This window comes from Solanum lycopersicum, chromosome 3 (assembly GCF_036512215.1).
Source record: "Solanum lycopersicum chromosome 3, SLM_r2.1".
NCBI classification, from domain to species: Eukaryota; Viridiplantae; Streptophyta; class Magnoliopsida; order Solanales; family Solanaceae; genus Solanum; species Solanum lycopersicum.
Genome location: NC_090802.1, coordinates 8,866,058 through 8,892,051, shown reverse-complemented (window position 1 = coordinate 8,892,051; position 25,994 = coordinate 8,866,058). Strand labels below are relative to the sequence as shown.

Genomic DNA, 25,994 nt, shown 5'->3' with positions numbered 1-25,994 from the left:
CATAACCTGAAAAATTTAGCAAATGTCAAGTAAAAAGCATTCATACATGGGATCAAAAGTGAAATCTATTCACAGACAATTTTGTCAGTTAGAAATGAATATATTTAGATATGCTAAGAAGATGACACACACAAATAAGCACAACTTAATATAATTCACATTAAATAGCAATACGAATTGTTGTGGTGAGTTAAAGCTTTTGTCTTTTTATAGCCTAGTTTTGACATGAGAATGGATATTAAAACTGTAGAAATCGAAAAGTCAAAAGTCTGTCTACTTATTGACATTAAGTGGGTAAAACAGTTACTTGGACTTTATTGAAAATTATTATTACGTGGGCTTACTTTCTTTTTTTTAAAAAAAAATGTTAAAAGGCTTTAATAACATAACTGTTAGGCATTAATGTAACATTACCGTAAGTAAACATTTATTTAGTTAGATTTTTCTTAAACTGTTTAATTAGTACAATATTATGATTAAAAACTAAAAAATTGAGAAAAAAATTAAAAATAATACTGGCATTTGAAGAGTGCCACATCAACAATTTTAAATTCAGCTTTATATAGATATATAGATTTGTGTGACTCTTGGTTGCCTTGGGCATCATAACTAGTACAAGATATTATTTGGTTGGTTCTGGTACCATAAATTGTAAATATTATCAATTGGCTCGAGTACCACACCCAACACAGGATAACTTTTGGTTGACTCAGGCACCATGTCTAGTAAATACTATCAGTTGGCTCATATTTCACACTTGGAACGTGATACTGTTAGTTGGCTTGGGTGATAACGACACAGATATCATAGCTCATATAAAGCTTTAGAAGCTTGATGGACACCAAATATAGATATATATTGTGTTGAAGGTCCATCAAAGTGAAGAGAAAGAAAAAAATGACCATGTGTGCAAATGATCATCTCATAAATGCGAGAATTCCGACCAAGATTGCTTTCAAAGTAACTTGCGATAACATGATATTTGTGATAATTTTATTGGAAAAGGGTCTAAATACCTTTGAAGTATTGAAAATGGTACACAATTACACTCATCCACCTATTGGCCCCCAAATACTCTTCTAATCCACCTTTGGATCCAAATTTACCCCTTTCAATAACAGAAAATCATTTTAAATATTTAAATATATTTTTAATTACGTGGCGCTCAACCATTAATTATAATTTAATTATTTAATATAATTTTAAATCCACCCATTATTCACCCATTTTTATCTAAATCCACTCCACTAACCCAATCCAAAAGAATCCATCTAGTTAAACAACCCTAAAACCTTATTTCCAAATAAACACTTCATTTTGATTCTCAATGTATCAGCCTCAACAGTTGCCTTCATTAAGTTAGCTACCACATCCACTTTTTCTCAAGAGTATTAATTGGTAACTTAAAAATTGCAAGAAGAATATCCAACACTACCACTTGTCCAATAAGTTAAGTTGCTGTTGGTCATTTTAAGTGAAGTTGTTGATGGTAATATTACTTAATTGGTATGCAATAACAAGATCAATAAAAAGAGTAAGCTCTTGATGATAATTTTATCATCTAGACTATGACATTTGCAAATGTAAATATTGCGATTATGTTCCTAAATAGATGCATAAGCCTGATATTTAAATCACATCTTTTTCATCTTCTTCGAGTCCAAGAATGGTGCATAAATGTATATTTCTTGCTTATTTGATCTTTTTGTCCTTCTTTGTAATGACTTCAATTTCCAATTCAACGAAAAGATATAATCAAGAAGATCATCTTCAATCAGCTTCTGTAATGTGCTATCAATTTCAAGAAGTCACCACAGCCCACCATTTCTTCCACCGCTTTCATCACTATCATTTGTTGGGTATGTAGCAAGAATTGATGGGAAATAGAGGGAAGAAGAAGAATTTAAAAAGTTTAGAACTTGAAGGTTGGGAACTTGAAAAGTCCTCCAATGCTTTAATAAAAAAGGCAATAGTCCCTCATCGGTAATGGAAATGAAAATAGGAGAGTTTAAATAAATAAACACTCCTATTAATTATTAAAAGGGTTGGAAAGAGGGACCCCCTCGCGCCGTCGTCGTCGCTCGCTTCGGCTACGGCTTCGGCTTCGGCTTCGGCTTTTAATTAATTAATTAAATGGCCAAAAATTATTTTCAATTAATTAGTTGATAACAGAAATTAACCGAAATGTTTTCAACTTTTTAGTTAATCCTACCCGACTCGGATCCGCGCGCGTGACCCATTTTAAATTCCGTTATATTTAAAAATTTCCGCCACTGTTCTAAAAGGTTGCAACTTTCAGGAACAGTCAATACCATTTGAAAGTTTGCAACCTTTCATTAATGGTCTTGTCAATTCTGAAAGGGTTGCAACCTTTCAGAATATATTATTCTTGCCTATAAATACCATTCAGTCTTCAAAATATTTCCCAACGAATTTTCTGATCTTCCTTCTTCTTAAAAAACACATTTTTCTTCGTGTACTTTCCTGCTGTGGATTGATTCGGTGACAGTAGAGTTTTTGGTATCTATACTCTACTGATTAAGATCATTTTACCCTGGGAGGTTATATTCCAAATCAAACCTCGGATACTAGAGGGGAATAATTTCCTTAAGGGGACACTGTGAATTCAATGGACTTGATTTTCTTCCTAAATTATCAAAAAGAGTATTCAAGATTCTGGTAAGTTTTACAGATTAAATTATTTTTTACAAATAAATTTCTGTTCATCTTATTTAGTGGTTCTAAAAATCTCAGTTACTTCGTGTTTCTGAATGATTTATCACAACCAGTAATTTCTGATTTTCTTAACACAGATTGGCAACATCATTGTCATCGTCTTCATCAGTGGATGAAATTGACCCAAGATTTGGTGCGGAGAAAAGATTAGTCCCTTTTGGTCCTAATCCTCTGCACAAACGAAAAAAATTAGAGCTACTAGATGGGTTCTTGTATATTGGGTTAGCGGACTTAGTTAAAAATGGGTGGGTAACGGATGGATTTAAAATTATATTAAATAATTAAATTACAATAAATGGTTGAGTGCCATGTAAATAAAAGTATTATTTAAATATTTAAAATGGTTTTCTGTTAATGACAGGGGTAAATTTGGATTCAAAGTATTATTTAAATATTTAAAATGGTTTACTTATAAGAGCAACTTTCACATATGACAAACACGAAATTCATATTTGTATGCTATAACAAAGTTTATATACTTGCGCTCCATAACAAATATAAATATGTATATACGTACATAAAGAAACCAATCATATAATTCACTATACATGTACAAAAGAAAGGAGTTGTATACAAATCAATTGTATAATTTTGTGTAAATAAAACGAGAAAGAGAGGAAGACAAAAAAAAATTGAGCAGTGAAATATTTGTATTTTATAATCATAAGTGTATATGATGAAGATATATGTATTTACAAGTGTATATACAATTTTCTCTCGCTATATACAAACAAAAATGTAATTTATACATTTCGTTTCTGTTTGTTTAAACGATAGATGTGAGAGTAGCGAGCGAGATCTGGGAAAGGGGAGAGAGGGAAACGAAAATATATGTATATATACGATTTTTTTCTCGCTTTATACAAACAAAAACACATTTTATACACTTGTGTTTTGTATAAAAGTTAGAGGGAGCGAGCGAGAGAGGGAGAGTGACAAGCGAGAGTTTGAGGGAGAGAGGTGACTCACAAACAATTTGCTATAGGGCATAACTAAATCAAAGTGTGGTTATAGCATTTGATTTGATTTATTAGTTGGTCATTATATATAATTTTCCCAACCTATTTTATAAATAATTTTTTACTATTTTTCGGCCTACGTGGCACTATGTGACACTATCAATCAGATAACTTGAAAAAATTGTCAAGACGCGTTGAGCCAGAAGATAGTGCCGCATAGATTAAAAAGAGGTAGAAAATTATTTATGAAATAAATTCAACGATAATAAAACCTTATATATTATAAATATGTTTATAAAATTTCGAATATAAATTGAGGATAGTTATGTATTTCCCTAAAATAAATAAACCCAAGCAATGTTGGGAATCTTTTCTATTTAAGGGACCAATGAGAATATTGGAACAAATGTCCAACTAAAAACAGACCATAGTGGGACACCCCAATTATTGTAGTATTTCTTTTTATTTTTCACCAATAATTGAGGCTAATTCAGCTATTCGATGATTAAATACTTTGCAGTAATATTAAATTATTATATTAAAACAAAATGATTAATAGTATGATATATTTAATACAATATTTCTAAAAATATTTAATGTTATTGAATATTGTATCAATATATTAATTGTATACAAATATATAAATTAGCATTAATATAAAACTACACATCGCTTCGTATATAATCCATTTTGGATCTAATTTTGATTTCCAAGCAACATCTACCCATCACATCATTTTATGTAGGGGTGTGCATTGATCGATACGATTTTACATATTATCAGTTTGATTTATTAATTTTTGATTTTTTAATATGGTAATTCAATAACAAATCAATAAGATATTTTGTATCGGTAATTGATTTTTGATCGTTATCGGTTCGATTTTTGATTTATCCAATATGAAAATATCCATAAAATATTATGACTTCTCACTTCTCTAAATTCTTTGATTTAGTGAGACATGAAAAATAATAAAAAATTGCATAAATAAGAGAAAGTATAGTTCGAAGGCGATAATTACATGTCACCGTCAAAACACAGTATGAAATTATTTATATGTTAATCATATTATGGACCTTTACAAACTTGCAAATGCTACAACCTACAATTACAAATTAAAATCAAAATCAAATTAAATAGTCCAACAAGATTAAAACTAAAACTAAAATCAAATAACTACAATTGTAAACCCTTACTAATTAAGTCTTTAGGTTTTGAGTAAACAGTAAAGAGTAGTAAAACGATCTAGTGAGAAGTGAGTAGAGTACTAATAGTTTGATATAGTTATAGTGTTTAGTTATATATTAAATTATTAATATTCAATAATTAGGAAATGTAAAATAGTAAATTATTACTGTCTTATTGGGTTTGGTTTACCCAATAACCCAATTGTAAAAATCGAAACCTAACCAATAACCGAATAACTTCTTTTAATAAACCCATTAAAAATCCAATAACCCAATAATATTTTTTCAATTCGATTTTTATATGCCCCTAATTTTTTTATATATATAATTATACAATACGATTGCCCTTCATTTTGGATAATGTTGTTTAGACTTCAAAATTTTGAATGATTAAAATATATTTTTGTAATCGATTAAATGAAGGAAAGTATTTGAACCTTTAAGGTGTTAAGTCTAACATAATTGAGACTTATTATGAAAAGGTCAAAAAGTTTTAATTTTTTAATCATATAATATAAATATAAATAAAATAAATTATGTTTTTTTTTATTTTTAAATAAATTATGATTCAATATCAAAATTAAACTTAAAAAAAACTAAATTAATTTGACATGATATTATTTTAATATTTTAAAAAATTGAAACTGTAATTTTCTAATATCTTATCTTACCATGTTCGCTTTAATCAAAAGTGTTATAATTGAACCTAAGATATAATTTTTTTTTATTGTAACCGCTATCTTTGAGTAAATTCTATAGTGCATAATTCGTATTTATTCGAGTCTCGGACACCGAAAATATCTTACCAATGTGCCGCACCTAAATTCACCAATAGAGTCCAATTATCCAATAGCCCCTTGTATTATCCGACACTATCCCAATGGCTATTCAGTAAATGCATATAATTCGAAGGGCAAATCCGTCATTTTCTTTTCATCTTCTGTAATAAATAATCATGTGATTCCATTGGTTTTGTACGATTCTCATACTTTTCGCAAATGCGATAAATAGCTGCGACGCAACGAAATTTCTCAAAAAGGTTCAAATTTGAACCGAACACAAACACATTTTTTCATTTGTGAGTGAGAGCGAGAGAGATTTACATACATATATACAAAAATCTGCGATAAACTCACATTTTCGGATCTCTCGCTCTCGTTAGCTATGGGTCTTTGGGATGCTTTGCTCAATTGGCTTCGAAGGTATATTTTTCCGATCTAATTCACTTTTTTTTTCCAATGGTACTATGTTAATCTCGATTAGATTGGGATTCAACATTATTAATTGATTGATGTGATGTAAATACTTTAGCACATAGATTGAAAATTATGAGGTGTTAGGTTTAAATTCTTGCGGGATCAAAAAGAATTTAGGCTGTTTCTTTGTTTGGTATTTGTATTGGTAGGAGGTAGTATGTTTCAGGTGGAATTTGCGAGGTGTGTGCAAACGGACTGTGACACCATGGTGTTAAAATGAAAAACCTTTGCAGGTATCAGGTGGAGTTAGTGAGGTACTTGTTTATTTCCATTTGTTTTGGGAATGTAAATGAGATGATATATGTTAACTCAACGAGATTACATTTATAGTTTATTGACTCTCTTGAGACGTCAATATTTAAACGTGTGTTCTCTATGGTAGCTTAAGCTATAATTTATTGACCTTTCTGGGATGTAAATAGTCAAACATGTGTTCTTTTGAAGGCTAGAAGCATCCTTCGGTAATTGAGGATGGTCAAAGCAATGGAGTTTTCCCTGGGGAGCAGAGAATTCCACTCATTGTTTAAGATTTCTCACACTTAAAAGAGACCTCATTTGGTATCTATGTTCAGAATTATGAGGTATTAGGTACAAATCTTAGTGGAGGCAAACAAATTAGGTCATTTCTTTGTTTGGTGTCTGTGCTGGCAGGAGGACGTACCCTGTGGAATTAGTATGGTGTTAGCAAATCAGCTCTTATACCATGGTATCTCTAGGGTTAATTTTTATCATTATGCAAAAAATCTTTCGAAGAAATTCTTTCGCGTTTTGGATTTTTGTGAGTTGAAAATCAATTTATGAATTGTTGGTACTTGTATTTTCCCATTTGTTTCGGAAATGTAAATGAGAGGATATATGTAACTCAACGCACATTAATAGTTTATTGATTCTAATGTGACCTAAATAATTTAACATGTGTTCTCTTCTAAGTTGCTCGGCCTCTTCACTGTCGGTATCGCACCATATCGGCACGACATGGGTGTGGGTGTGAGATCCGTACCTGATCTGGTCAATCAGTTTTGGGTACTTTGACCAGATTTGAGGGAGAAATTCTAGATAGTTTAATTATTTCTGTAGTCAAAACAAAAACCAAGGTGAAGTTGAAGAAAATGAAATAACTTGTATATATGAATTTCTGTTGTCACTCCTCATAATTTAGGTTTTATAACTCTATTTTTAGATATTTGAATTATTTTTAGCCAAATCCCTGCACCCGTATCCATACATGGATCCGTATCATAAAATTAGATAATATAAGTTTCAACCTCTAGATTCGCACCCGTATTGAACACCCGCACCCGAGTTTGAGCAACTTAGGTTCTCTCTATTAACTTAAGCTTTTACGTGAGATTGATCAGTTGTAAGAGACTCATTTGCTATCTATGTTCAGAATTATGATGTATTAGGTACAAATTTTAGCAGAGGCGAACAAATTAGGTCAATTCGTTGTTTGGTATCTGTGCTGGTAGGAGGACGTACCCTCTGGAATTAGTATGGTGTTTGCAAATCAGCTCTTGTACCATGGTATCTCCAGGGTTAATTTTTATCATTATGAAAAAAATCTTTCGAAGGAATTCTTTCGCGTTTTGGATTTTTGTGAGTTGAATGTTAATTTATGAATTGTTGGTACTTGTATTTCCCTATTTGTTTAGGAAATGTAAATGAGATGATATATGTAACTCAACACATTAATATTTTATTGATTTTTCTGTGACCTAAATAATTAAATGTGTGTTCTCTCATAAGTTGCTCGGACTCTTCATTTTCGGTGCCGCACCCATATTGGCATGACATGATTGTGAGATCCGTACCCGATCTGGTCAATCGGTTTTGGATACTTTGACCAGATTCGAGGGAGAAATTCTAGATAGATTTAATGGTTTCTGTAATCAAAAGAAAAACTACGGTGAAGTTGAAGAAAATGGAATAACTTGTGTATATAACTTTCTATGGTCACTCCCTTTATTTTTTTCCCTTTTAGGAATGTTCTCCTGATCTATAATTTCTCCTCAATATTCCACATAATATCTCATAATTTAGGTTTTACAACTCTATTTTTAGATATTTGAATTATTTATAGCCGAGTCCCCGCACGTGTATCCATACATGGATATGTATCTTAAAATTTAGATCAAAGAAGATCCGACCTCAAGATCCGCACCCATATTAAACACTCGCACCCGAGTCTGAGCAACTTAGGTTCTCTCTATCATCTTAAGCTTTTACATGAGATTGATCACACTTAAAAGACTCATTTGGTATCTATGTTGAGAATTATGAGGTCTTAGGTTCAAATTTTAGCGGAGGCAAAAAAGTTAAGGGGGTTTCCTTATGTGGTACCTATGGAATTAGTAAGGTGTTCGCAGATTGGCCCTTATACCATGGTATCTCTAGTCTTAATTTTTATCATTATGAACAAATCCTTTGAAGGAATTCTTACGCTTTTTGTATTTTTATGAGTTGAATATCGATTTATGATTTGTTGGTACTTGTATTTTCCCATTTGTTTTGGGAATGTAAATTAGATGATATATATAACTCAACATGATTACATAATAGTTTATTGACTCTATTGAGACCTAAATAATAAAATGTGTGTTCTCTTTATCAGTTTAAGCTTTTAGGTGAGATCAATCACACTTGTAGAGAATTCTGAGGAGTTAGTTTCAAATTTTAGCAGAGGCAAAATAATTAGGGGATTTCCTTATTTGGTACCTGTGGGTTGTGAAATTAGTAAGGTGCTCATGCCCCCAAGGCCTAGTTCGAGTGTCAAAAGGTAGAGGGTTTGTGGTTTTGGTCACAAGTTCAAGTCCCACAAGCGAAGCCTGATATATAAGTGGAGAAGGGTAAAGGGGTTGGCCCATTATCCATCAAGTTTAGAAGGTTGTGATTGGTCCAAAGGGCGGGTCACAGACGGATTTCTCGGTTATCAAAATAAATTAATTAGTAAAGTGATAATAAATTGCCCCTTATACTATGATGTATCTAGTGTTAATTTTTATCATTATGAAAAAAATTCTTTCGAAGGAATCCTTTCACGTTTTGGAATTTTTGAGTTGAATATTGATTTATGATATGGTGCACTTGTATAGTTGTATTTTCCCATTTTGTTTTAGGAATGTAAATGAGATAATATCTATAATTTGCGGTTACCATTAATAATTTATTGACTCTACTGAGACCAAAATAATTAGACGTTTGTTTTGTTTACCAGTTTAAACTTTTACATGAGATTGATCACACTTAAAGAGACTCATTTGGTACCTCTATTGAGAATTATGAGATCTTAGTTTCAAATTTTAGTAGAGGCAAAAAATTAGGGGATTTCCTTATTTGGTACCTTGGGAATTAGTAAGGTGCTCACAAATTGACCCTTATACCATGGTATCTAGTGTTAAATTTCTACATTATAAAAATTTCCTTTGAAGGAATTCTTCCGCGTTTTGGATTTTGTAAGTTGATTAATAATTTTATGATTTGCTGCTACTTGTGTTTTCCCATTGTTTTGGGAATGTATATGAGATGATAGATGTAACTCAGCACGGCTACCATTAGTAGTTTGTTGACTCTACTGAGATCTAAATAATTAAATGTGTGTTCACTCTACCAACTTAAGCTTTTAACGTGAGATTGACCAAACTTAAAGAAACTCATTTGGTACCTATGTTGAGTATTATGAGAACTTAGGCTTAGATTTTAGTGAAGGCAAAAAAAATAAAAATAGGGGGTTTCCTTATTTGGTACCTGTGAAATTAGTAAGGTGTTCGCAAATTGGCCCTTATACCATGGTATCTCTAGTTTAAATTTTTATCATTATAACAAAGTTCCTTTGAAGGAATGCTTTCGTGTTTTTAATTTTTGTGAGTTGAATAATGATTTATGATTTGCTGCTACTTGTATTTTCCCATTTGTTTTTGGAATGTAAATGAGATGATAGATGTAACTCAACGAGACTACCATTAATAGTTTGTTGACTCTACTGAGACTTACATAATTGAATGTGTGTTCTCTATACCAACTTAAGCTTTTAATTTGAAATTGACCACACTTAAAAGAGACTACAAAATGTGAACGAAGCCTACCCAGGCTGTAATATATGGAGTTCTGATATGTGCATCAAGAAAGTTTGGGTTATGATCCCTGAGTTATTTTTTGGTGTCTATGGATTGAAAGGAACCACAGATGTTTTGTTGGGATCTCAACTCCAAGCAACTCTCTTAAAAGCTAGATGTTTACTTATGTTGTTCAGTGGGATTAATTTAACACTGAACAATTTCTTGACTTTGTTAGCTCTCTAGTACTAGTTTGAAGATTGTAAAGGAGCTAACAACTTTTGTTTATGCTCTCTGTAAGCCCTTTTGTCTATTATGTAATTCTGCTTCTGCTTGATGCTTTTTAATGAAACTTGGATTACAATGGTAATCACTTCGCCTCATTTTTTAAAATTTTATTTTGCTGAGTTTAATGATATTCAATCCATTGAGATAGAGCCAAACCTGTGGAAAAGGAAACCAAGAGCAACATTCTTGGTTGATTTCCCCGGTGCACTAAACGGTACCAAAACTAGGGGGGTGCAGGGTTTTTTTTGCTGAAAATGTTAACTATATATACAAGATCGATATTATTTTGTATGTATACAATAAATGTTGAATCCTATTGGCTTTTTCATGTGTTCACATTTTATATTTTGAATCTCCTTAGTGAAAATCCTTGCTCCGCCATCAACTTCACTCATTATCTAGTCTCCTCCATTACATGCAAAGAATATAGAAGAAGTGTCATTTAATTCTATTGACAAGAAAATTCTGATTTGTGGTTCAACTTCGTGGGATTTCACTGAGTATGTCGGGACTAAAGCATACATGTACAGTAGTTGCAATATTCATTCCGATTTCTCATAGTGGACTATTGAAAATTTGTTTCTTCTTATCAATCTTGGGACTTCCACATCTTCCACATCTTCCACAGACCAAAGATTTTGCATAAGTTGCCAGTAGCATTTCTTCTGCCTAAGTTCTCGTCTTCTTGTAACTTTAGGCTTTCTTTACAAAATTTATGTGTCTTTTTGGAGGTTTATTTCTAGACAGATTGATTGCCTTGTCCCAAAGGCTTCTTCTCTTCACAAGAATCATAATTTATCTGTGTGTGATGAATGATCTTTAGTGTAACTGATCCCTATGATTGGACACCTATCCTAGAATTCCGAAGGACTAGATGATAAAAGGTGAAAATGTGAAATCAAATCTCTCCATTGTACATTTTTGGCTGTTGAGGGTGTGATATGATATGTGCTTCCATCTTATGCCTGAACTTCCATTGGCAGATCTATGATTATTTTATTCATCCAGTTTAGTAGTTTCATGCCATGTTGTGCAACTTGGACCTCTTGCTAATTGTTACTCATGCTTAATAGCTTAAAATAGAACTGGAAGTTATTTGTATCTTTGTTTTCAAAGGGCTTATGACACACATCAAACTTTGACTGCTTTGGCTCCTCTTATGAAAAGATTCCTCATATCAGCTTATTAAGTTTGTTTTCCCTTCAGCCTCTTCTTTCAGCAGGAAATGGAGCTTTCTTTGATAGGACTGCAGAATGCAGGAAAAACATCACTTGTAAATGTGATTGCTGTAAGTAGATAATTCCTCTATGCTATTTTTTTTCGTATCCTTTTGCTTCTATGTAGTCTGATTGTCTCTGATGACCTAATAATATTTGTTCAATCTGTCATTCTTAGACTGGTGGATACAGTGAAGATATGATACCGACAGTAAGTTTTCATCTTTCTAGCTCTTAGTCGTAAGCTAATTCCTGTTTTCACTACATCGTTTTGATCTGTGATAATAATACGAATCTATTGGATGCTCAGGTGGGATTTAACATGCGGAAAGTGACTAAAGGAAATGTGACTATAAAGTTGTGGGACCTTGGAGGTCAACCCAGATTCCGCAGTATGTGGGAAAGATACTGTCGTGCAGTTTCTGCAATAGTGTATGCTCCTTCTTCAGCTTACTTGATTACATTGTGCGGATGCTACTATTCCTTCCTCATTGTTTTTTGAGTGCTTCATCATTATGCCTAGTCATAATAATTTCAGAAGTGATGGAAGAGAGCACATAGTAGATCAGTGGTCTTCTTGTTGTTTGGTTGCATTTAATTTTCACCAACCATGAGATATTAAAGAGTAGATGCTAGTTCAAATTACCTGATCAGGCTTTTGACAGATTCATTTCTAAAACACCTTAGGGGTGGTAGAATTCCTTTCTTTTAGCCGTTCTTTTTATTCAAATCATAAAGAAGTTTTTACTAATGATCCTGGTAGCCATAGTAGTATCTTGTTTTTGAGTTCTCTTTCCTTGCAGTTATGTTGTTGATGCTGCTGATCATGACAATGTTAGCATTTCAAGAAGTGAAATCCATGACCTGCTGAGCAAGCCATCATTGAATGGTATTCCATTGTTGGTATTGGGTAACAAGATTGACAAGCCTGGAGCCCTTTCCAAGCAAGCTTTGACTGATCAGATGTAAGCAGATAAAATTGAACTTCACTGCTGTCTCTTCTCTTCGTAGTTTGTGCTATGGTTGATTAGGGGTATGGGATGGTGTTTACTTCTTTCATTTTGGCTAATTGGTCGAAAATTTGAGTGATAGGAAACAAATTCTCTTCCATTTCCTTCTTTCATGATGCCCAACTGCATTAACATGTTTTGATTCATTTTCGAATGATTTTGCAGGGACTTGAAATCTATAACAGATAGGGAGGTATGTTGCTATATGATATCATGCAAAAATTCCACCAATATTGACTCAGTCATTGATTGGCTTGTTAAGCACTCAAAATCAAAGAGTTGAGCCCTTTCTCCAGATCTACAAGTTCCTTTTGTTGGTTTTTCCAGAGTTTTCTTGTATGTAAATTCTTTTCCCAATTGAAAGAATTGATACATATATTATCCCAGCCTGCAAATTGTGTTCCAATGTGTTTTTTGGGGGAAGGACAACTTCATTGACTTATTTGAAAAAAACTTATTATAATCTCTCTTGTTTGAGTTGTTGACACCAAATTATGACTTATATGAGTGTGTTTGGTACGATCCAAATCTTATTTTGCATTTTTTTCCAACTCAACACTAATGAGTTTTTTTGTGTTTTAGTTAAGTTATATTATTATCCAAATTTTATGTGACTTTGAATAATTATGAAATCTTGGCTAAAGCTTAATTGACAATCCATAATGAGGCTACTTGTGAATTTTCCTCAGTTTGAATTTTTGATCAAGGACAGTGTCATGCCTTGAAACTTTTAGAACGTCATCTAGAGTATTTCAAGTTTGAATACTAAAATATTGTGTTGAAGTTTCAACTCGTACGCTAATGGTCCATTTGGGTATGTGATATGGTGTTGCCCATTTTTTGAAATCAGATTCGATTTTGTAGTTTTGTATGGAAATGCAATTTGAATTTTTAAGTTATATTTTTTCTCGTCACCATCCGCTAGTTGTGAGGATGATTAAAAATTTCTCCAATTCTTTATACAATCTTACCAAATCAGCAAACCGTAGTTCATAAACAGAATATTGAAATATCATATGACACCTCAAAAAGGCATATCTCAAAGATACACTAATCAGCAATGGTACCTTAGTTATTCTTCAATATAATCCTTTTCATACGATACAAACAATCTCTTCACACTGAACACGAGTCTTATTTACACAATTTAAAATGATGGGTCATTTTTCTTTTTACAAAACACAAACAATGAGTCAAGTTTTACATTATAATTTTTTTTAAAAAAAAGATTATTTCTCAATTACATTTCGAACGTTGATTAATCTTTCAGCAACTAGTCCTAAAACTGGTTATCTGGGTTTAACTCGAACTTTTATTTGTTTCCACTTTGAAATGAGATGAGAACAAATTGAAGCCATTGAAAAAAGTAGTTGCATATTTTCACTAGATGCAAGCCCTTATTTTACTTCTGTATACAACACATTAAAGGGTTAAGTCATAGTCTCATTGTTGCGTAACAATAAGTCCACATTTTGCAAGTTAAAGTTACTGAACCGATGAATCGACCATCCCTAGACCATGTTATGTACTGTTACCATAAGCAAGAGGCTCAGTTAACACACTCCAATCTACAGGAATCAAATGAACATCTATGGAGCACAAGAAGGAACCTTAGCTCCAGCTTTTCTTAACTCTAAAAATTTGACCCAAAAAGGTAAAAGACAGATGAATGTTAGCGACCAAATCAAGCATAAGCTACATTATAGAGCAGACAATGTACCATGCCTGAGATTTTACAGGTGCATAGCTTTATACATTCTTTGCTATGATTACACCTAATGGACACAGATTAACAAGGATTAACCATTTAATCCAAGCTTTATTGCAGAGACACTACGCAGAAACCCGTTTTTGTTCTTATGAAAAGGGGTTGTCAAAGCGTATACCACTTCTATCAGGTAGCAGCTTCTTCATGTAGTACTTTGACCTACGAGAGAGATTGATCTTTTTCCTTTTTTGAGCTGGTATACGGTCGATAGAACATTCAGAAAAACCGCGCCTCACAAACCTGTAAAGGAGAGAAATGCATACATGAATATCAAATCAAGAAACCATCTGTTAATGATATTTTTCTTGTTCAAGGACAAAATCCAGTCTCAACTTTGAACATTATATGAATGCAACTATGACAAAAATGCTTGATTATGAGGTTTCTTGTGTCTGAATACTCTTGCAGGGCAGCTTTATCTTAAGAGAAAATGTTAGATTCATTAGTGCTCCATTTTGAGTTTAACAAAGTAAATCACATGAACTTCATGATTTAATGATGTACAAGTAAGCACATTGTGCTACTGTCTGTGCTGTAAAGCAAATGCAGAACTAACATGTCAAAATTATAACAAAGCATCTGAATACTTTTACGGGACAGCTTTTTTTATTGGGTTAGTTAAATAGGATCAACATCCATCTTCTCAAAGAGCTTATACTTTTGAATTAATTTTATAACTCAAACGCAGTTTTAAATATTTATGCTATTTTTAAAATTTTATACTCATTGATATGAATTACACGTGCAACATGCATACCCAAAAAACAAGTAGTAATAATAATCAAGAGGAACTCTTTTCTTCTTTTCCTTTATGATTCTCTGTACCTTGACATAGCATCTTAGCTTTATCTCCCCGTTGAAATGACTAAAGGACTTGTATTCTCAAATTCAGTATAAATATTGCAATAAATTTAATGACACTCAGTAATCTGCCATTGTCCATTGCACTTTAGTTTGGCAATCAATGTTCGTTTGCCAATTGGAAGAACAATGTATATATTAGCCAGGGAGCAGGAAAGTGGAAAGAGCGTACCAATCAGCTGTGCGAGTTGTAAGCAGAAACAACATTTGCAATCCAAGGGATGATGCCTTCTTCTCGATGTAATCTACAATTCATTTTTGGAATAGAAAGTTATTGGCTATTGCAATAATAAGTGCAGAATTTTGATCAGACCAAAATGTTCAAGGACACCAACTGTGTTTAGGTAGATAGAAAAGAAGTAAACACATAACAATTTGTCTCAACTTTTAAGGACACAACATTCTTTAATAAAGTGTAAGACCAACAAAGCATAACTATGAGAAATAAGTTGATACGATCCTGGATAGACAGACACTAAGCAGCCTATTGTGTACAATTCTGAGATGTTTAGTGGACCGTTAACTCGTGTCAAGACCAAGGCGTTCAAGGAATACCTCGTTTGGAGCTTGGGAATTTTTACAAACAAGTTGAAGAGAACATTGTTACAAAATACGAGTCAATAAGTTGCATTTGCTACCCAAGTAACATCTAATTGTCAAGTTCTGGTTTAAAGGTATTCCAAATCTGTGATCTTTGTTTTGTAAGTATTACTGGACTACTTCTGGAGTACTCCTCTATTGGTAATACAAGTTACTTCCTCAAAAAAAAAAAAAAAACAATGATCTAAAATCACAGCTTTGGCTTGGACTTATTCCTATAAACCTTTATGTCTTAGTTCTTGTTTATTAATAAAAAGTAAAAACGACGGTTGTTTTCATTGTTGTTATTGTTTATATTCAAGAAGAATATTAGGGGGAAAAAAACAGGAGAAAGAATTTTCTTTGATTTTATGGCTAGACAAAATCCATTGGTGGGCAAAAAATTGGATTCTGGTTGAGAACAATCTAGTGCTAGTTTGCAGTAAAATGTTCTTAATATTGATCCAATATTTCATTTGTGCTTTCTCATTTATTTCGTTGATTTTAGTCTGTTAGCTTTTATCATCCCTTACTCTTCACATCAATTCCATTCTAGAAAATAACCTCAAGAAATTCAACAAATGTCAATGATTTCGGTGAGTTGATTTCGAACTATGGATTTTCATAGAACGGAAAAAGGCTAGACTGTGTCTGATTATTAGAGAGAGTAGAGGTTGTAATGAGAGAAACACAAAAGTTGAGGGACATCTTAGAGGGAAAGCACGTAAGGGTGTAGTTGAGGAGCTTTTATATCTAAGTGTTTGCTTTCAAAAATTTCTTCCACACGTACAAGGAAAGTTTGGAGGAATGGATAATCACATGGGGAAATACTAAATGATCACATTCCATTGCTATATACAGTATGTATAATTGGCTCATTTTAATGCTTGAGCTTCCTAAAAAATCTTAAGGTATTACTGGAGGTACTGAACTTAGTCTTACAACTTATGTTGGTGGCATATTATCATTTGTGACAATGTTCTGATATATAACATGTCATTCATGGTAAGTAGATTCATCATGTCTTTATTTTATGCTTTGCACTGTTTGCTAATCCAAGTGATTAAAGGCTTTACGAAATATTTTAAACCTAAGGTTGTTCCTTTGTTAACGTGTTTGCAACTTCATCGGACAAATGCAAATAATCACAACATCCTGAAACTGCTTACATGCATTATAATCGAAGAAGTAATTAGTTTTACTATGAGAAAGAGTTACCTAGTAATTTGTCTCCTTGTCCTTGGCCACGACAATCAGGAGAAACGGCAATAGCAGCAACCTCTCCACATTTTTCTTCAAAGTAAGGAAAGAGAGCAGCACAAGCTATAACATGGCCTTCTCTCTCCACAACAATGAATGAATGCAGTGCCTCCACAAGCTAGAATAAGTAAAAAACACATAATTATGAAAAAAGAAAAGTGATACAAACATTAACCAAATAGAAGCTGATTTAGCAAGTATTTTTCCATAATAAAAAGCATCAAGATTAACCTCTTCCTCGCTCCTTCTGATCAATGTTCCAGACTCTTCTAGAGGTTGTAATAATTGTTTGATCTCGGGAATATCTGACAGCCGAGCCATTCGTGTTCCTTCATAAAGATCACTGAGAAAAAGAGATTCATGCACATCTTAGTCGAAAGATAGTCATAAAAAAGATAGCAAATATCAATTAGCCATGTCCTAACGTAATTATACGACTGAGAGTACAACTGTTAATCCTAGAGACCGCGAAACCATGAACTTTTGTGGTGAGAAACATAATGTCATATAGGGAGACGATCAGACAACCAGAGACATGTAGATTCTCACTGCTCAGGGAGTTCTATATATCAATATTGTAAAAGTAAAGCTAAGTTTATTTTGGCAATGTAAGTAGCTCGTTTAACATCTTAGGAAATTCTGGATATTACTTCAATTAGTCATATACCAAATTGTGTCCTAGGGGATTGAATCTTGTAAGTTGCGCCATGGATTTCTCCACAAAGAAACAAAATGTCAAATTTGGAATGAAATAATAGCACAGTAATTTCAGCTGTTCTTCTCCACATTGGTGGTGTTTTAATCATAATGGTGAAAGGTGGCTCACATTAGCCCAGTTTGTTACTCTTAACCAACTGAGCTCGTTAATTGTAGATTATATTTTTGTCGTCTCATTCATGACTTGCTTTGACAGTGAACTATTTGTACCATGGATTTGACGGTTCAAAAACACAAGGAAAAGTGAATATCATTGATCAACTTAAAGAGGAAATGATGTAAATGTGGAGAAATGAATATCAACATGTCTTGACTAAATTACAAGCAATATTTCATCAAGATTTGCATACCTAGCTACCATTGTCCCAACTCCATCTCTTTGGAACAATTCCTTTAGTAAAACTCCACCAATAGTACCATCCAGCAGGTGAACTCGTTGAACACCTCCCTGATGGCAAATGGAGTACAGAATTGGCAAAATTTTTAACCAATAAGCCAATAGAGATATCATATTGATAAATGAGGAGTCAATTTAGTAGAGACATGAAAATTTGATCAGATGATAGATCACTGTAAAAGTTGATAGTTACTAGACACAGCAAACCATATATAGCCATAATATGTAGTGAGAACATGAAACTAGTTACTATTCTGTAAATATACATATCTCTAATGCACAAGCTATTATAAAAGAAGTTTTAACAGCAAAGAGTGACAACTTCCAAATTCTACCCCTTTAGCCATCAACGGTCAAGTTTAGAAAACATGCAATTTTCTGTTGTATGTTTAGGGTTCGGGTAAATAACATAGACAATTATTCTCTAGTTTGGACACTTCGAAAAATCTGCAGATATAGTGATTAGACAGCCAGGATCTTACTCTGCACACGAAAGCAGCTGCAGCTAACTCTGAAAGATAACCATTTAGTCGACTTAACCTCTCTTGTCCTCCAATGGCAAAACCCTGCTCACTAGACCAAAGCCCATTCCCATTGTCAAAACCAACACCATTCTGAAAAACACTGTATTTTTGGCTAAACCCATTCATATTGTAGGAAGAGATTGATCCATTAGAACCATTGTGACCTAAACAATTGAAGTCCTCTTGACTGACAGCTTTTACATAATTAGCTGCTGCCTCACTTTGTTCTGCTCGTTTGCGAACCAGCATGTCAGCATCTTGAAGAGTCAAGAAACGAATAAGACGGCCAGACTCATCCAGAATTGGACCATCTATAATACAAATCAGTTTCTCTGCTCCTAGAGCCAAGGCACAAGCTGTAGCAACTTCATATGTGCTTCAATAAAATAAAACACACTATCAATCTTAAACTCAAGGCAAAATAAAGACGGAAAGAAAAAACATATCCACGAAACACCGACTCATGATTGAAGAGTCGGGAATGTCGTGTGCTGAGCATCTATAGCTTAATCAATCAGAAAATGCTTATAGGAAAAAGTAAAACATGTTACACATTAGGAATTGTAAAATGAATTAACTCAACATAACTTGTGAGAAATATTGGAGAAAATACTTTTGAATTGCGTATCTATTGTTACATGAAGACCCTATTTATAGACACTACATTGGAAACCTTTTCCAACTAGAATTCCTATTCTTGTTCCTATTCTAATCCCTATATTAAGTAAGAAATACTTATTCCTATTCTAACATAAGTCAACATGGGATCATGAACAGATGACGACTGTGTAATACAAGTTGAGTTCCCAAGATAGTAGATTGATTTAAAAGATAAGCATTCACATCGAGGGCTGTGACACACTTAAACATATTCACAAAAAGCTGACTTACAATGGTAGTTTCAGAAAAATGTGGTGTACTGAACATCTAGCCCAGTTAATTAGATATAGTTTTGTACAACAACATAACCAGTGTAATCCTACAAGTGGGGTCTGGGGAGGGTTTTGTTACGCAGCCTTACCCTACCTTTTGTAAGTAGAAAGACTTTTTCCTCTAGAGCCTCTAGAAATAGTTTTGTAAAAACATGAAAAACTAGTACACATTAAGAAATGAAGTAATATCTGCAAACACATGACCACTGATTAAAACAAGCTAAGTTCCCAAGAAAAGCAGATTGATATTAAAAAAATAGCATTCCCGCAGAGGGCACTGACACACATAAAATCATGAAATTATTGGCTTCTACTCATGGTGAGGGATAGAGATATGTTCAAAGTTCGATGTTAAGCTAACTTCAACTCCACAAGTCCATCTATATCGCCCCCAATAGATGGGAGTCATAATGTCAAATATGTATGTGTGTCTGCACGAGCACAATATTTTTTTATTAGTACTATCTTGTAATGAAAGAAGAGCAGAGAATGTTAGTGTACTTCCTTATCACCGTGTTGATAGTGTCTGAATTATATCTAAAACTACATGAATCGTGAAGACAATAATTGATAGGTAATGTTACCATAAGAAACCACCCAAATTGAGTGTAACCTATTCAATCAAGTAAACATAAACCCAAAAGTGTGACCAAAATGAGATCAACCTGAAGAAATATTTCTTTTACAATAATTAATTTTACACTTCTGATAATAGTTGACATGCACCCTAGGCATAAATCACATTCTTGTTAGTTATTTCCCCTTTTTTCGTTTTAAGAATTTCACTAGAAGACTTCCTTTTGATTTAGCTTATGAGTTTTGATCCTATCACTGAGATTTAAGTATTGCAATCTTCCAAGTGCACGAGTTTTCACAAAAAAAAAAAAGATGAAGAAGAATAAGCAGGCGAAGAAGAAGAGAGAAGGAGCACTTAATGCCTGTCAAGCAGTTGAAGAAAGAAAGGAGAATGTCCCATAAGTTAAAGGAAACTTGATAATAGAAGCTTACCAGTTTTATTAAAACAGAGGGTAGAACCGGAAAATTGATCACTACTAAGGTGAAGTCTTATGTATCACTATACTCTAGTATATAGCTTCCTGAAATTCTGTTTGCTCGCTGATTTTGACGATTTTCTTAGAACAAGATGCAGGACTAATGATGCTCAACAACAACAAAGATACCTATCAAAAACCATAAAGCATACTTGCAGTTCAAAACTTCTCCAGAGCTGGAATATCCAAGATTGCTTAATAACACAATGCTATCCTGATCAAGTCTCTCACGAATGCGAGAAACGTCTATCTTCTTTACTTCACCAGTCGCTGCATAATCAGTTCCTTCTACAACTCCTCTTCTCTGCCGAAATTTATAATGAAAATCCCAAGTCAACCTCATTGTCATTGAAATGACATTTGATGCAAAAAATTTAAAACCTTAAAAGAATGAAATATATTTCATAATATTTACATTGTGCAATGACATTATATTCTCACCTTCATTGCTAGAAAATTACCACTAGCAACACTAACACCATCATGCCAGCGACTATTTTCTCCATGCCGGCGGACACCAGTCAATGATGGCCCCGGAGACAACTTTGCCTCTATCATAAGACGAATTCTTCCAGCTGCATCCATTGCAGCCATCAGTGAATCAGGGTCTGTTACTCTGTAGCGGCCTACATACTTGGGCTCACTTCCTGTAAGAAAGAGTTTCAAATCACTTGCTTCTGAGAATATTCTTCTTAAGATAGAGATAAAGTTGTAGTTTAGAGAAAGAAAAATAATATAATGGTGCTAATTAAAAAGGAAAAAATCCAGGAGTTTGAATAGTAAAGACTGTTAAACTCCTTTCCATGCAAAATTTGGTTATTCTAAAATGCATAATCATCAAGCCATTAATGCTATTGATTCCTCTTTCTATGAATGAAAATGGATGCCGAAGCTTTGGGTTTCTCCATGTTAATTTTAGCAATTTTTGGAAATGCATTACAATCAATATAATAGGAAAAAGGATCTTGCATCTAAACTATTTACTAGGTTATGAGCTCCAGCTCATCATTAGCAAGTTGATCAAGCTTTAACCTGAAGTTTTCACTGTTTAGAGCAGACCCAAGCAATTGTCGAGCGAAATTAGAGGCAGAATACCTTTTAGACTTTACTGAGTCTTTATTAGCTTAATATCTTCAGAGTTTGTCAGTAAAACATGCTTAGATTGTTTCTGTTAATCTAATAGGATGATGCATGTACCAACGCAGGGACACTTTCTAGACGATGACAACATCAAGACGAGGAAAATTAATATTTTAGCTAAGACAAAAGTCATCAAAACTCCGTCTGATATAACTATTAATTGATTAACTCTGTATCAATCACAAACTAGCCAACACCAGCTATACGAATCAACTGAATTCACATTCAGCTCCATTTCGTTCCAATACTAAGTACTCCAGAGTGTTTTTAAAATTATATTATGAGTTCTCTAAAACAAGAGGTTAACTAAATCTCAAAGAACATGGACATACAAGTCTTTCACTAAGTACGAAGACTCCTGGTAAATATTGACCTAATTTAAGTGGAGCCTAAGCTGAAATTTTTTGTCTATCATCAAGAATAATAAAATTAAGAGAATAACAATTATTTGCTATCAGCATCAGAAATAGTGAAGAAAACACACGAGCTGCTAGAAACTAGCACTATCAAACTGAACAAGAAAAGAAAACAACAACATTTTGCTGACCTCTTTCAGCCAGAAACCTATCAATTTGGACATGAGTTCCGGGTACAAGAACAAACTTGATTCCCAGGCCATGAAGGAGCGAGATATCCTGCAAAGTTTGTGCGTAAAACAAACCGTCATGCATTACTAAAAGTGGGATAAATCAACAAACTAATGAACTTACAATTACCAAAAATCAATCAATCACTACTCAATCCCAAACTAACCCAGTTCAACTACGTGAATCTTCTTAAATTTTTTATCAGTTAAAGTTCTCTTAAAATTTATAACTTCCCTAAATCACACATTAAACAGCAGAGTTACAAAATCTCCAACCAAATCTTATTTAAAAAAATCCAAACTTGGAATGTCACTACTAGAAAAGGAAAAAGAAAACAAACACATTGAGCTAACGTTTGGCCATAGATCTTGCCAGTAGTTTCTGAAAATTTATCTTCAAATATCTATTTGGCCATGAAATCTGATCTTCGAACATTTACAAGTTTCCAAAAACTCGCCGTTTTGAAAGAAATTTCACTTTCAATCGCGAAACTTGACAAAACAATTCAATTAAAATCCATGTCCAAACAAAACTTGAAGTTCCCAAAATCACAACTTCGCAAACTCATATTTTCAAGTTTTAGCTTCAAAATGTATGGCCAAACGAGATAACTGGAAGACAAAGTTAAAATAGGAACATGCCATAAGAAGATGATCCAAATGAGGACTATCAACAATTTCAGCTGAGATTAAAACAACAAAAGTGCTTCCTCTATGCGCAAGAAAATAAGGCCAAGCTTCTCGAAAAAACCCAATGAATAAGTCATCTTTTATTGCACTGCTCACGTCGGAAAAACCAGCTGCACTTTCCGTTTCCCCATAAACACCGCACCTAATTGACAATCTCTTCGAAAAATTAACCCTTAATGATAACAACTTTCGCCTCCCTTGGAAACTATTTTCAACTGGAGTTGTCCAAACATCGCTGCGAGCGAAAATTGGTAGCTTACATTGTTTAATAACTGGAGCACAAGGCGTTGCCGGTGAAGCTGACATTGGAAATTTATAGGGAGTTGCTGAAGTCAGAGTCGGAGTCGGAATCGGAGAATTTTGAATAAGAAATGTTCGCCGGCAACGGGAATGGACATGAACCGGTAGTGCCACTGGTTAACTGTCGACCCGCTCTGTCCGGCTCGACCGGTTTTCTTATTTAGGTAGGATATTTGATGATGACTCTCAAAGTCTCGACCATGAATATTATTATTATTATTATATATTATATTATTAAATAACATATAATATTTAGAATAAATAATTAAATTATATTATTATTTGTTGTTATATAATTGACAAAGTAAAAAATAAAATAACTATTAAAATAATAACATGATCATCGTCATATACCATGAATATAAATTATATGATAAAATAAAATTTAAATTTATCGTATTTAAACAATTTATAACTACTATTACAAAACTTTTAAAATATTTTGCCCACAAACTTTACAATTGATTTTTCCTAAAGTTTATTTCCAACAAAATGCAATCATTAATTAGTCAAAGAAAATATAATTTGTCGTTTCACTTATCATGATTTCTTTTATTTTATTTTAAAAAATAATACTTTTTTTTTACTTTTTAATGCTTTTTAATACAACCTTTCTATTTTTGTAACTGAGCAAACTTCCTCGTAAAAGGCAAGTTCAATTTATTGCAATATTTATAGCTCCTATAATCTTATTTTGTGTTCACACCATTTAGTAGTCTTACACGTAAAACACATGCACCTACCCCCATGACATATTTTTTAACAAATATTAATGACTTTTTAATTTCAATTCTTCAATAATACTTTGACCAATACTTTTACTTTTTATAATTCTATAAAATTCAAAGATTTTATTTACCAAAAAAAGACAAATAAATTAAACTTAAAAAAATAGAATTATTAAATTCAAGTCAATCATAGTTCAAAAATATACAAGTCCTCTACTTATTACAACAGTAAAGACACGTTAAAGAGTAAGTAATTTTTATAGTGCTCGAACTTGAAATCTTCGTTAAAATAGAAGATTTTTTTTTCATGTTTTAACATAAAACGATTCTAAATTTATTATTTATAAATATATAGTGTGAATACACATCCGAACTAAGTATTTTTAATTTCATTCTTCTATCGACTCGATACTCAAAAACATACCAATTCGATTAATTTAAACGCACATACCTTGATTATGGAAGACAAATAAGGGCTATCAATAATCTCAGCTGATAGAAGAACAACAAATGTCCGATCCCTATGCGCAAGAAAATAAGGCTGAGCTTCCCTCATCATCCTCACAAATTCCTCTCCATCGTCGTTATCAATTTTAGTCGTAGAATCAGTCATTGATGCTATCGAACTATAATAGTAATCAGTACCACTCACAGTGATTGTTGTACCTTTTTCAACACTGCTGCAGCAATTCAACCAAATCCCCTGTTTCTCATCATCTCTTCGAATTCTCATACCTCCAAATCTCAAAAATCCACGATTACCAAAATCGAACTTTTTCCCCATTCCCAAATTCCATCCACAATTCAATTTCAACATCGCCATGAAACAATCGAGAAATCAACTAATTTATAAACGCTCTAAAACAACTCTTTTTTTTTCTTAAACAGTAGAAGTAAAGAGAAGACAACTCAATTGACAAATCTTCACAATGTGTTTATGTTTTCTAATGGCACTTAAATCCATAGTTTCTTCAGAACACTTGTAGATTAAGTAATTGTTTGTCTTTTTCAAGGTTTTTGGATGAAATTAAAATGAGAGATTTTTGAGTAAATTAAATTTAAAAAAATAAATAAAATTGCATTTGGCCTAATTTGGTGGTGGTTGAGTCATGGATGGTATGAACAGAAAGAGGAAAAAGAAATGTGGCCTTTGGTGAGAGTTTTTCAAAGAATCATTTCAAGACAAAATTAGATTCTTTTAGGGTATATATATATATATATATATATATATATATATATATAAATGTTTTTGTCCATTCATGAGGTTGTTGGAATTAATGGTGTGTTTGGTACTCTTAAGGAAAATAAAAATAAGTGGAATTTTTATAAAATATTTTTTTAGTGTTTGGTAAATAAGAAAAAAAATATTTTCCCCGTTTTATTTTATGTTATTTTGTTTATTTTGTACTTGCATCGAGAGATGTTGTAGATCTATCCTTCTATTCTTATTTAATGTTTTCTTAAGTCAATTTTATGATAAATGATGAATACATTTTGAAGATTAATTAACTATTCTATCAATGGTATAATAGGTCAAATATGATAATTTATGCATAAATTTTATAAAATGACAAGTATTGTAATTCAACTATTTATAGAAAGGAATGACATACTCCCTCCGTCCGATATTGTTTATCATAGTTTCTATTTTTATAGTTAAACTATAAAACTTTAACTAACATTTTAAGATGTATTTTTCATCATATTAATATACAAAAAATTGTAATTTATAGTACTTTTCATATAGTTTTAGAA

The 25,994-nt window shown here is 32.7% G+C and overlaps 2 protein-coding genes across 3 annotated transcripts; one reads left to right on the top strand and one right to left on the bottom strand.

Annotated features, from left to right (window-relative positions):
* The first annotated feature begins 5,714 nt into the window (after positions 1 to 5,714).
* LOC101266697 (ADP-ribosylation factor-like protein 8b) lies at positions 5,715 to 13,233 on the top strand. Its single transcript, XM_004234599.5, has 6 exons — positions 5,715 to 6,084; positions 11,685 to 11,766; positions 11,874 to 11,906; positions 12,006 to 12,127; positions 12,499 to 12,660; positions 12,871 to 13,233. Exons 1-6 carry the CDS (start codon positions 6,047 to 6,049, stop codon positions 12,986 to 12,988), a joined length of 555 nt encoding a protein of 184 aa, XP_004234647.1. The 5' UTR covers positions 5,715 to 6,046; the 3' UTR covers positions 12,989 to 13,233.
* A 1,066-nt stretch (positions 13,234 to 14,299) lies between these two features.
* LOC100301981 (N-acetyl-glutamate synthase) lies at positions 14,300 to 25,598 on the bottom strand. Of its 2 annotated transcripts, none has more exons than XM_010319456.4 (10): positions 24,691 to 25,598; positions 22,483 to 22,570; positions 21,237 to 21,442; positions 20,948 to 21,099; positions 18,770 to 19,187; positions 18,241 to 18,338; positions 17,405 to 17,516; positions 17,132 to 17,291; positions 15,507 to 15,579; positions 14,300 to 14,713 (listed from the first exon to the last, which is right to left on the bottom strand). In XM_010319456.4, exons 1-10 carry the CDS (start codon positions 25,060 to 25,062, stop codon positions 14,563 to 14,565), a joined length of 1,830 nt encoding a protein of 609 aa, XP_010317758.1. In that variant the 5' UTR covers positions 25,063 to 25,598; the 3' UTR covers positions 14,300 to 14,562.
* Positions 25,599 to 25,994: the final 396 nt, after the last annotated feature.